Here is a 13391-nt window from a genome sequence, read left to right on the forward strand (position 1 = left end):
TCACGGTAATTAATACCAACATTATACGCAAACAATCCAGCAATTTGATATGTCAACGTCACATTTAGCTTACTTGTAACATCCCTTCCATGTCGAGCTGCATCAATTCTGCTTGATTCATCTGGAGTAGTGCTAAGCCAACCCGAAACACTATCTCCAAACCCTAGGAATAAAGTATGTGTTTTATTTCAGGTAAGCATTTCTGATATCTAATATAAATATATTTTCCCATTTAGCTGAATACGACAAAATTAATATTGAGATTTCAGCGCCACACTTAAAACAAATGAGAATGTCAAGTGTAACCCAAGTATAGGAGCCAACAGCTAGGGACCGAGGTCCTTTCCACCCCCCAGTAAAATATTTAAGGGGACCGCCCCCCCCCAAATTGATGGGCATTGTCATTCAAATGGTGAGCATGTGTTGTGTCATGTGATCAATTATGTGGGGGCGGCCCTTACCTGGACCCCTATAATATTTTATTCAAGTTGGCACCCCTGACTAACAACCACAGTCTACATCAGAAAGAGTTGCCTTGGGAGATACAGTGTTTTGATTGTGACAACAGGCATTAGACAATAGCTTACCTCAGACATAAAGATATCAAATATTCTTGTTGCAATTGGTAATGGGAAAGATGTAAGAAAAATAGTTAAGAACCATGACGAGGCATACATAGAGGTATGAAAACTCTGAGCTTGGAAATGTACATACAGCTCTGGCAGTTGCTCCTGAAAGAAAATTTAGTTGTTGGTTTTTTTTAGTTAAGACTTTCATAAATCATAAAATAAGTATCTATTTATAAAGGACTACACTTTGAAATGGTGGTCTCCCTCTTTCAATAATATGATTTATATCATCTGAAGGCCACACACTGATTAGACAGTTCCCATGTAATTTACCTCAGACTGAATTGCTCTGCATTTTGCTGTGTGAAAGCATCAATACCCATCTAATGGTTATGAAGCACTGATGTTCTCTCTTACTGAGAGTATTAAAATAGGGATAACAAGGGAGTGTGAACAAAATACTGGAGACAAAGCTGTTCAACTTTCTTAGTTCAGCAGGGTTTATAGACTGAAGCGCTGCTCTCCACTTCCTGAACTCTGGCCAATTCTCTACACACCATTCCTTTCGGAAGTGCTTTTAATTTATGGCCTTCCACCTCTCTGCCACCCAGTTCTCCTAACCCACTGCTGAGAAAGTGGGAAATATCTGCAATTTTAAAAACAAAAAGAAATGAACTACAAAGCATGCAACTGGTAAACGATCTCATATATATCTATATATACCTGTATCATCCATTCAAACTGATACATACAAAGGCCAAGCTCAGCCATACTTGGCTTGAAGAGTTCTCGAAGTCGGTAATCTTGCATTAATTTAACGAACACGCAAAACGCTTCCTCCTCAGGCATCTGTTTCGAAGGAGAACCAAGTCAGGAGCTCATTACTCATTGTCATAGTCACCCTAAAAAAGCCCCAAAAGCTTCCAATACCACGTGGCTACAGGAACCATACAGGTATGCATCTGGGGTGGGGGGGAGAAATGATGTTTCCTAGCCCTTCACAACCAATTTTCATCTGTAGCTGCTTTTTATTGCAGTATCTGAGCAAGTGAAAATAGAACTGCTGTTTCTCAAGCCCTAGTGGCTTGGTAGTCTCATTGTGCCGGCTGTGGTTACATGGAAAAAGCACTGCAGATACTCCCTACATTACGAGCTCACACCCAGGTTTGGAAGCACTGGCCATATTGGGATTATCCATTTTCGGATTCATGAGCATGCACAAGATTTTGGCTCCTGCACACAGCTGCTTCACCTGCTTCTCCATGGGAGGGAACAAGTCAGGAAGCTGCAAGCTAACCATAGTTCATCGTTGCATTTAAACCAGGAAACTATGGCCGATGGCTTCCAAACAGGCAGAACAGGATGCCAGAGGGGCTTAAAGTTGGCTTCCAAACAAGCTACGATGTGGAAATCATTAGCTGCTAGTTCAGATGTAAAGGCAAGCCATAGTTAAGCTTCCTGGCTTGTCCTGAGTCTTGTGTGAAGGGAAGAATGAAGCATTTGCACGAAAGAAGATCAGGCATAACTTGGCTTATTAAACGGAGATTTGCTTGTCTGAATGTTGTCATTGCCTTCAAACACTTGCAACCTCTGGCCAATGTTAAACATTGCAGTAGGGTTTTTTAAATTAAATAATAATAGCCAGGAGAGTTAGTGGGTTATGAAAGCCATGCTGGGGAATCTCAAGCTTGCCCAGGAATTTTTATCCTGTAGAACAGGTTTTCTATTACTATATTCTATAACATCTCTGCAGAATGAACGTCATTGTGCCTGGGGCCAGGGGGAAAGCTACGTGTGGCCAAACATTTCTCTTTTAAGAAGCAGGGAACAAATACACATTTACATTCTAGGGGCTAGCCACCAGAAGATCAACAAGAAGCAAGGCTCCAACCTGACTCACATTAAGCCCGGGCTTAGAATTTACTGAACTGTTACAGTAAAACAATGTGCTTTCAAAGTCTGTGGTAAAGACCAGTTAAGATACGCCACAAGAAGAGCCCCAGTTCGTGGATCCTGTGTTATGCTTTATCATCATCCTGTTCTGCTTTCCAAAGTAATATATAGTTTCGTGAAGCAGCGTGGTTTACTTACCTGCATGAGAAGCAATCCAACGATAAAAGCACTTCCTTGGCAGTAACCAACCTCACGGTCCACTAATGAATAAGCCTAGAAAAGGTTTTTAAAAAACTGGTAAGACTCCAAGCAGCAGAAATCACTGCACATTTGCTTCCAAAACCCATCACATTTATATACCACCTTTTCTTCCAAATATAAATAATAATTAAATTTGTATTTATACCCCGCCCTTCCCGGTTCAGAAAATCGGGCTCAGGGTGGCTAACAAGAAATTTAAAACACTTAATTGTTGCAACAAAAACAGCATAAAATACAGTATAAAACGTGAATAACAATAAATTCAGAATTCAAAAATCAATTTAGGGGGGAAATCCATCCAACAAACATTAGATGATCACCAGGGCTAGCTGGCTAAATTAGTCCTGTTTGGGCCAGTGAGGAGACTAGGGGAGAATTAGCTGTGGGATCCCAGAGTGGGTAATCTTCATTAAAAGGGGAGGGAGAGGGAAGGAAGAGGAATAAAAGATCAGACTAAGTTCAAATTCAAAGCCAGGCGGAATAACTCTGTCTTACAGGCTCTGCAGAAGGAAGTTAAATCCTGCAGGGCCCTGGACTCATGGGACAGAGCATTCCACCAGGTCAGAGCCATCACTGAAAAGGCCCTGGCCCTGGTGGAGGATAATCTGACTTCCTTAGGACCAGGGACCTCTAAACTATGATTATTCATGGACCTTAAGGTCCTCTGCGGGGAATACCAGGAGAGGCGGTCCTGTAAATATGAGGGCCCTAAGCCACAAAGAAGAATAGTGGGGTACATACATGGTTCTCCTGCTCCCCCATTTCATCCTCACAACAAACCTGTGAGGTAGGTTAGACTGAGAGTTGGTGACTGACTCCAAGCTCACCCAGTGAGCTTCATGGCTGAGTGGGGGATTCAAACCCTGCCCTCCCAGGTCCTGGTGTCGCACTCTACAAATATTACACCACTCTGGTTTACACTACAAGGCAAACCACTTCCAATACCCAAAGGAGAACAGCATATGGTGGTGGTCACAAAATTCTGCTTCTTGAGGATGCTACCTATTACCTTTCAAGCATGTTTTTAGCTCTTATTGTTGCAGAAGCGTATGGGGACTTGCCTGCTAACATTTCAAAACTCAGCGAAGTCGCTGGATAAGGTTTTCCATTTTTGCCCCTGTCTTGAGCAGTAAATGCAGAAGTAACCAAAACAAATGGTTCGAATTTGATCAATGTGCACAGGGTTGTATGCAATAGTGTTCATGCACAAGAATGGCTGCCCAAACATGCAAAGGAACTTCCCCTTCATCTCCTCCCCTTGCAGCCCGCCATGTGCCTCTTAAAATCAGCTCCAAAGGGTTGAGAAACCACGCAGAGCCAATTCCGGGAAAGAGTAGAAGTCATTTTGGCACCCTTTAATTCATACAGGTTGCAGACTTCAGGTTTCCTGGGCACATCACCGTCAATATTATCCTTATTATTATTTAACATAAGAAACACGAAGTGCACAGAGATTCTGCTAATACAGTGGTACCTTGGGTTAAGTACTTAATTCGTTCCAGAGGTCCGTTCTTAACCTGAAACTGTTCTTAACCTGAAGCACCACTTTAGCTAATGGGGCCTCCCGCTGCCGCCGTGCCGCTGCTGCGCAATTTCTGTTCTCATCCTGAAGCAAAGTTCTTAACCTGAGGTACTATTTCTGGGTTAGCGGAGTCTGTAACCTGATGCATATGTAACCTGAAGCATATGTAACCCGAGGTACCACTGTATCGGATTAAGTTTACATTCTACTGAAACCCAGAGGCTGTATGCATGCTAGCCTGAGAGGATCCTGGCTACAAGCTGAGATGCTAAGATGCCACAAACGCATGGCAAGAGGAAGAGGCAATCAATTACGTGGCGGTGCTATAATGGAAGCAGATCTGTATGTCGGAGGAAAAGTACAGTACCCAAAGGTCAAATGACCACTCATAGAAAGTGTTGGGAAGTGAAGGAAGCAGAGGGCTTCAGGAAGGAAGACTGGAGGCAGCAACAGGAATGGAATACGAGGAATGGAAAAGGGAAAAAAAGAACGGTGAGCAACAGATGTACCTGGAAATTTGCCTAATGGGCTCTTTTCTCAACCTTTGTACTAGTATGAGGACACAAGCACAGAAGAGGCTGTGTGCAGATTGTGGGAAGGAGTGTAGAGGCAAGACATGTTTGCAATTTTACGTCTCTGCTACCCGCAAACATGCTAAGTGAAAAACCAGCAATCCTAACTGGTAGGCGGTCAACATTTGCATGTGTGCTATTGGTTGAAAGTGGAGCAGAAGGCTGAACTTATCCTTGAAATCATGAAGGCTTCCCTCCATGCTGTACAAGAACTCCCACTATAGCTGTTAAATACACGTCCAAAACAGAGCTGAGATCTTCCTTTCTAAGGTTTCTGATTTGAGAGATATGAGTGTCAGTCTCCTGGTTATCCCCACCCTTCCAGCTGTATATTTGCATGTTTTATATCCCACGGCATTTAAAAAAAGGAAAGCGTGTTGATTACGTATACCACCTCTGATGCGCTGCGCAATGCACAATAACAAGCTGCACCACGCTTCCAATCAAAAGGAAACTGCAATCAGCAGGAAATGTTTCGAGTGCATTCGTACGAAAAAGTCAATCGACAGTTCAACATGAGCTCATTCTCTTGGCTGGCTTAATGTCTACAACAGATGTGCCTGACTTGCAACAACAGGGTAATTCTTCCCTTCGCTGTCAGAAAGTCTAATTGCAATTGATGAGCCCAAGTAATTTCCCAAAGGTCAGTCCACATGCTACATTCCAGTATTTCTCTCATGGAAGTCGTACTCACATGAGCCATATGATATGCAAGTCCCAATGTAGCAGCAGTTAATGTCTTTGAAAGATGAAAAATACAGATGGAAGAAAATGGGACAGCCGAGATCTACAGTATACTGGCTTATATGCTACGCTGCTTGAGAACCAAAATGTTCTGGACATTTCCTTTGTTTTAAAACAAAAACCTTTAAGCCCTCCCCTAAATTACTATGAGGAACGTGGGTGGAGCTGTGGGTTAAACCACAGAGCCTAGGGTTTGCCGATCAGAAGGTTGGCAGTTCGAATCTCCGCAACGGAGTGAGCTCCCGTTGCTCAGTCCCTGCTCCTGCCAACCTAGCAGTTTGAAAGCATGCAGTGCAAGTACATAAATAGGTACCATTCCGGCGGGAAGGTAAACAGCGTTTCCGTGAGCTGCTCTGGTTCGCCAGAAGCGGCTTAGTCATGCTGGCCACATAACCTGGAAGCTGTACGCCGGCTCCCTCGGCCAATAAAGCGAGATGAGCGCTGCAACCCCAGAGTCGGCCACAACTGGACCTAATGGTCAGGGGTCCCTTTACCCTTTACTTTTAAATCACTATGATTGGTACACCATAGGAAAATAATTCGCTGTAAGTGAAAGCTAGTCTTATCCATCAAAAAGATCTCCCTTTCTCCCTTCAAATATCTGGCACTTTTACCAGTCAACATGTTTTCATTGATTAGGGTGGTGCATTTTTTCGTAGAGCCAAACCACAGAGATACCCAGTAGCAGCCTGGGTATTCGCCCATCTGTCATGAGACACCTTGTTAATGACGGGATCTGACTCAGAAATGCAAAAACCTTCTGCCAAATACCCCATTTTGCCTTCTAATTTGGGGTACACATACAGCCGATGAATACTCATAAATATAAATTCATGTGCATGTATGTACACAAGCGAAAAATGAGTGAGTCTTACGCTAGGTTATACCAAGGGGCCAGGGTGGATAAAAATCAATGGTTTTTTTTTAAAAAAATACATATATTAAATCAGATTTTTTTTATTTAAATAGGATTTTTTTTATTTAAATTGCTTTTGGAGGAAAAATCTTTCTAAAGATAGTTTTCTATTTAAGTTACATTATAGTCCAAAGGCTATTCATCAGGAAATAAGGATTTAAGTTTTCCATGTGTGCTAAAACTCAGTCTAAGGTTAAAAGAAAAGTTTAACCACATCAGTTAGCAAACATGGATACATATGCCATAATGTTATTGTTTTAGTTAAATAAATTGTTTAAATTGTTATTAAGTAAAAGATTCTTTTTCTTCTTCCAAAAAAGTACAGCAGAAAAGTTGCCCAAATATAAACAGTTAACTTATTAAACCTCACAATAATTTTGTAATCATCTATGTATTTCTAATAGTATAACCAAATCAGTAATTTTTGATATAACTGTAAAACCTACTCTGAAAATTTATTATTCCAAAAATGAAACCTTCATCTGGTTGTAAATATTAAGATTATACCAGCAAGAATGAGTCTTTCTGTAAAAAAATAATTTGAATCAAGTCTTACTGACTGGTGATTTAAATCAAGACTTACTGGCTAGTGATTCAAATCATGATTTAAATCAATTTGATTTAAATCAAAACCACCCTGCAAGGAACCATCTAATTTAGCATTCTACCTCCCTCATTAGCCAACTGGATGCACCTGAATGGAGAAAGATGGAGCATGGGTGTAGCCATGGGGGGGGGGGCAGCCCCCCCCAATCAAGTAAATCAATTAAAAAAACTTAACTAACGGAGGTTCTCTCTCCCCACCCCTAACATAAAGCCTGCACCCCGGCAACATAAATCCCAGCTACACTCATGAGATGGGAGACAGATTTCCTTGGAACTCAGCTCAGAAATATGTATAGTGTTATGAATGGGGGGTTGGATAGGCTATATGCAGAGACCCTTTTAATCCCTGCATTCAGCAAGTGTTAAAATATACATTAGGCTAGCTTCCTGATGAGGTGATCTGTCTGGGTGATGGTCCGTTGAGGGGAATGAAGGAAGTGAATCTGTGTGAGATGGCAAATGGGTAGGTGGTAGTTAGAAAAACACCAATGCTGGGGGAGAGAAAGATAGGGCAATGTTTGATTTCTGTTTGAATCCAAGGCTTGGAACCTCTGGAATCATGCACTGCTTGGAGATTGGGGTGCTGTGCAACAATATGCTCAACATATAGAGACATAGCTTAGGTGTCACGGCTTAACTTTAGTGTCAGAGTGAACATTTCACATTTATATACTGCTTAATCCACAAAAGATTCTAAGATTTATGATTTAAAAAACCATTAAAATATGATAAAACACAATGGACTTACATTTTATCAAAACATAAATGAAACAGCAGTTTTAAAGCAAAATATAAATAAAAAGGCAGTTTTAAAGCAAATATTTGCTGAAAACAATTTTCCATTAAGAGATATGAGCTGCTGACTTACCTTCATTACATTAAATAAAACCTCCTGGCCAAGGCTGTCTTTTTCTTTAAAAAAGTCGTGCTCGGGGTATGTCCTAGCAATGTCCCTTCTTATAAGCTTTTCAGAAGGTGAAGTCATTTTCAAGAGTTCCGAATATTGATCCTTAATTGGCATATTTTGAGCTGTGCATAAAAGCTGCCAAACTATTGCTCGGAAATGATGGGGTATCCCTTTTCGAACAAGTTCCTAGAACGTAAAAAACAAATAAATAGAGCATTTATTTATTAACTGCCCTACTTGCAATAATCTCAAAGCGTGCAGTTTACCAAAATCTTCATAGTCATGCGCACATGTTCTCATTTTTTAAGAAGGATGTGATAGCAGAAAGACAAAAAAAGGCAAAAAAGGATAATATTGAACATGTAATTGAACATAATTACGTTTTACTGTGTATCACAGTCTACGATGCCAGGCATTACATTTGAACCGCTTTTTTTTAGAGTGATATTTCTAAATACAGACACTGCCAACAACTAATGATTTTGATCACTGCCAGTCAACAAACCTTAATTTGCTTCTCTTTCTTTTTGCGCACATCTTCCCAATCATTCACAATTCTTCCCCAAAGGATCCAGGAATCTTCCTCGAGGTGGCTGAGGTTGCTAGAAGCTGATGAACTAGAAACAAGTGAGGATCCGCTGTTTCTTCTTGACCCATCGACGGAGCGCAGCGATTTGCTGTCGGTCTCCAACAATCTGCGGTAAGCACAAACGCTTTGAATCTTCTGGACGTATTGAAAAGAACAGGCCAGATTTTGCATTTGAAATGGACAGCTCGGCCATGAACTACACTTAAGCACACTTGTGTGCACAACCTCCTTCATTATCCTTTGAGACTAAGCAAAGTAACAAACAAACCAAGTTAAAATATTTTAGCACTGGAATCAGAACCTTGTTCTTCGAAATGGTATTTTTCCCTTGTAAGAGAGTATTTAATGAAGTTCACGAGTCAAAAGGTAAAATTATTAAGGGGAGAAATGGAACACACAGGTGGGTGTGGATGGGTGTCAAGCCAGACTCCAAAAATGGAAAGGGGGCATTTGCCAGGAAGAATCAGCAAGTATTGAAAAGGTCAAGTACGGTATGTCCCCTGCTCCTGATCTGACCATGTCTCCCCATCCTATATTTGCAGTACAGTGGCACCTCAGGTTAAGTACTTAATTCGTTCCGGAGGTCCATTCTTAACCTGAAACTGTTCTTAACCTGAAGCACCACTTTAGCTAATGGAGCCTCCTGCTGCTGCCGCCGCGCCGCCGAAGCCCCATGTCTGTTCTTATCCTGAAGCAAAGTTCTTAACCTGAAGCACTATTTCTGGGTTAGCGGAGTGTGTAACCTGAAGGTATGTAACCTGAAGCGTATGTAACCCGAGGTACCACTGTAATAGCATACACACATTTAGGGAAAATGTGTTTCCTGGCAATTCCATTCTAGATGTGTGAACAAGTTGTAACACGGTATTAAGCCCAACTTATTAGTAAAATAAGTGAGGGTGAAACCATGAACATACTAAGTAGTGACTAAGCCTCATTTAACAAATGAGTAAGTCCCGCTGATTGGACTGAACTGATACTATCGTCATCATTATCATCTGCCAATAACTGGGGGAAAGTTCACTTTCCTCTCCTCTTATGGTCAGAAGCCCTATCAGCAGTTATATATTGCTTAGAATTTTGCTGTTCACTTGGATGTGTTATGGTTCTACTTTGGGACATTTGATTGATCAATGACAGAAACAAATCCCAAACTATTTTCTCATTTGCGGTTTGCTCTGCCAAAATGCCCAAGTTAGTACTGTAATCTCCCCCCCCCCCCGGCACCCAATTTCACTGCTCCATTCACAACCTCCTTTCTAAATATATTGAGCAAATGAGTTGAGATTACTAAACTTACCCTGCACTTTTCCTTTCAGGCAGCTTTTGCCAAGCTGGTGCTCTCCAGATGTTTTGGACTACAATTCCCATCACCCCCAGCCAGTCATGCTACCTAGAGCTAATGGGAGTTGTATTCCAAAAACATCTGAAGAACACCATGTTGGCAAAGTCTGCCTTTAAGGAATAGTTGTTTGTTCATCAACTTTATAGAAATACCGTATTTTTCGCTCTATAAGACTCACTTTTTCCCTCCTAAAAAAGTAAGGGGAAATGTGTGTGCGTCTTATGGAGCGAATGCACGCTGCGCAGCTATCCCAGAAGCCAGAACAGCAAGAGGGATTACTGCTTTCACTGCGCAGCGATCCCTCTTGCTGTTCTGGCTTCTGGGATTCAGAATATTTTTTTTTCTTGTTTTCCTCCTCCAAAAACTAGGTGCGTCTTGTGGTCTGGTGCATCTTATAGAGCAAAAAATACGGTACTTTAAACAAGCATGTGCAACGCTTGTTATGCTGAAAAGCTAATACCCAAATGATTCTATATTTCCAGTTGTTAGCTTAATGAAAATTGACAGTTAACAAAGAGAACGACAAATTCCCATAAATTGTCGAGGGAATGAGCCACCTATGATAGAACTAGACCACTTTATGGCTTAACACTAATCCAGGGAATATAGAATTAATGTTCTAGAGGCGGGAAGGGGGACTTACAGCAGAATCCGCTCCATTTCTACTTCCTTAGCTTTTTTAGCATTTAAGATTATCGTAAGCTTATGAACCAGCTGTAAACAGTAGCTTTTCTGTCTCTGTTTATGTTTAAATCAACCTTTCACTCAGCTAAAACAGCAATTATTTACCTGAACAGGCAAGATATGAGGATTATTATCTGTAACTAAAAATTAGGGTAGGGCACAGGGCGGGAAAGCAGGGAGAAAAGGAAGCACAAGGCCCAAATACAAGATTTGGAACTGGAACTCTTATCATCAGTGCGCAAGTGATGGACTACTTTTCGAATGTTAAGACATGGCTCATGAAATTTAATAATTTCTTACCCGACTTGGCCTACAAGGCAAAACTGCTACGTTCCTTACATTTGCAAAACACAAAGAAAACCTTTCCCTTACAAGCAGTGCAGTAAACAAGTCCAAACTCCAGATAGAAAGTGTGGTTGTCTAACTCTTGAGGAATGAAACAAATACTTCACCATAGCAAGTCATAATTTTGCAAACCGGACTGGGGCAAACGTTTGTATTTTGAAGTATTTATCCTAATTCTCTGTTGTAATCCTTACCTTGATAAGTCCATGGTTCCTTTTTAATTCAGAATCTGCAGTTTATGATAACGTAAGCAGTCAGTAGAAAAGAAACCACTTCATTTCCATCAATGATTTACGTTCCTCAAACAGATTCCTGATTGGTTAAGAATGAGCCATTCCAATTTATATTGGAGGGGAACTTAACCCCGTGTGACTTTAAAAAATAAAGAAACTGAGTACTTGTCCAGAGAAAGGTCCCCTACTTCCTTTTTTTCACACTTCCGGTTTTTGTCAAATCTTTTGCACATGCTCAGGTCAAAGTTTGTTTTCCACAGTGACGGAATGTGTAATCTGAATCCTGCAGAGCTCTGAAGAACTGTTAGGTTCATACATTTAGTGAGTGAAAGCAGGCAATGCCTCAGGTTTCTAAGCAAGTTTTCAATAAGGCTTTCTAAACACTGGTATTCCGCTTTGATCTCTTAGGATTACAGTAAATCTAAAGGAATTTCCCATTTTAAGAACACACACAGACCAGCACCTGAAAATAGTTACTTCCGTTTTCCGAAGAATATAAGTGTTACCCAAACAGAAAGAGAGCAAAAGTGAAACAGAGAATGGATGGACTAAGAGAGATCTGTGATAAAATGAAATGACACAAAAGGCACTCTAAAAGAAAAAGAGGACACAACAACAACAAAATCTACTGAAGTGTATAAAATTATAAAGATGGACACATAGATGTATCCTTGCTGGCATTCATGACTTGTTTTTAGGAATACAGATAACTACTGTTCTATCTGAGTGCTACAGGGAGAGAGGATTTACAAGAAAATATATTCATCTTAGGGGACGCGGGTGGCGCTGTGGGTAAAACCTCAGTGCCTAGGACTTGCCGATCGTATGGTCGGCAGTTTGAATCCCCGCGGCGGGGTGAGCTCCCGTCTTTCGGTCCCAGCTCCTGCCCACCTAGCAGTTCAAAAGCACCCCTAAGTGCAAGTAGATAAATAGGTACCGCTTATAGCGGGAAGGTAAACGGCGTTTCCGTGTGCTGCGCTGGTGCTGGTTCGCCAGAGCAGCTTCGTCACGCTGGCCACGTGACCCAGAAGTGTCTCCAGACAGTGCTGGCCCCCGGCCTCTTAAGTGAGATGGGCGCACAACCCTAGAGTCGGACATGACTGGCCCGTACGGGCAGGGGTACCTTTACCTTTATATTCATCTTATTTGGCTAACTCAGTCTCTCGGAGACTCACAATCAAATTAAGAAACAAACAAAAATTGTTAAAAGCGGCCATCAAAAGGTAACAAATCAATACACGAAACATAAAACACCAACTTCTTAAACAAAACAAAACAAAAAATCAAACTAGAGGATACCAACATACAGCCTTAGCACAGCAGGACCATATTCCATCAAGAAAAATAATAATTTAAAATTTAACATACTTGGGCAATGACATAGAAGGGATAGTTTTGACAGTGGTGATAAGGGACAGCTGATAGACAATGGGTACCTGTAACACTCCTGTAGTTGCACTGTTTATAGCAATCAACCACAACTACATACTGTAGCTTGCTTGGAATTGTGAATGCTCCTCCTGTCAGCCCCTGTGGGTGACACACACGTCACAAACCAACCATAGCCTAGCTTGTCATGTTGCATGGCCCCAGATCGTGGTATGTTTTATCTGTTTCAAACAAACTACACGTGGAAAACTAGAAAGACAAGTCAAGGTTTCTTCTTGGCTTTTTTGTTTTGTTTTGTTTAGCACTCACAGTTGGTTTGCAACAAGCAAGTGAACTATGATCTGGGTTCAAAAGAGAGGGGGAACTATTTGTGCTGCACGTAGCACCTGGGGTGGGGGTGGGGGGAGGCACAGTCACAAATTAAGCCATGGTTGGGCTTGCCGTGTGGACAAGGCCAAGTAAGAACACAAAATGCCAAAGCACAGGGACCTTGATGAAGAGACATTGCTCAAGTCAATTGTATTTATAACTATTGTACTTTAAGGACCGTAATGTGATCTTTTTTGCATTCAAGCCTATCGAGAAGGCATTAAAAACAACAACAACACAATTGTATTGCAGTCTTACGTACCATGTTTGGGTGAGGCTGTAGTGTCACAACCCTTTATTGTGACAAAAGCTATGGTCCGTCTGGTCGGGGAGGAATATGAAACTGAACCGGAATGCAAGGTATGTAAGTCTTGATTAAGAAAGAATTCCCAGCGTTCTTCCGAAAAACCAGATGGAAACTTGGGAGATTTAAAGGCAATTATATGT

The 13391-nt window shown here is 41.4% G+C and overlaps 1 protein-coding gene across 4 annotated transcripts in view; it reads right to left on the reverse strand.

Moving 5' to 3' along the window:
* Positions 1-13391, reverse strand: part of EVI5 (ecotropic viral integration site 5) — a 70551-nt gene that overhangs the window by 44074 nt on the left and 13086 nt on the right. For 3 of the 4 annotated variants that reach the window (XM_083743352.1, XM_083743351.1, XM_083743349.1), the window contains exons 3-8: positions 8496-8685; positions 7952-8176; positions 2661-2735; positions 1293-1418; positions 588-731; positions 74-163 (exon numbers count right to left, since the gene is read on the reverse strand). In XM_083743352.1, coding sequence (XP_083599478.1) covers positions 74-163; positions 588-731; positions 1293-1418; positions 2661-2735; positions 7952-8176; positions 8496-8685 — 850 coding nt within the window. Of the gene's footprint in view, positions 1-73; positions 164-587; positions 732-1292; positions 1419-2660; positions 2736-7951; positions 8177-8495; positions 8686-11147; positions 11400-13391 lie in introns of those variants that run through there. The other variant, XM_083743350.1, reaches the window with a different exon arrangement.

This window comes from Podarcis gaigeae (assembly GCF_964106915.1).
Source record: "Podarcis gaigeae genome assembly, chromosome: 6".
NCBI lineage: Eukaryota > Metazoa > Chordata > Lepidosauria > Squamata > Lacertidae > Podarcis > Podarcis gaigeae.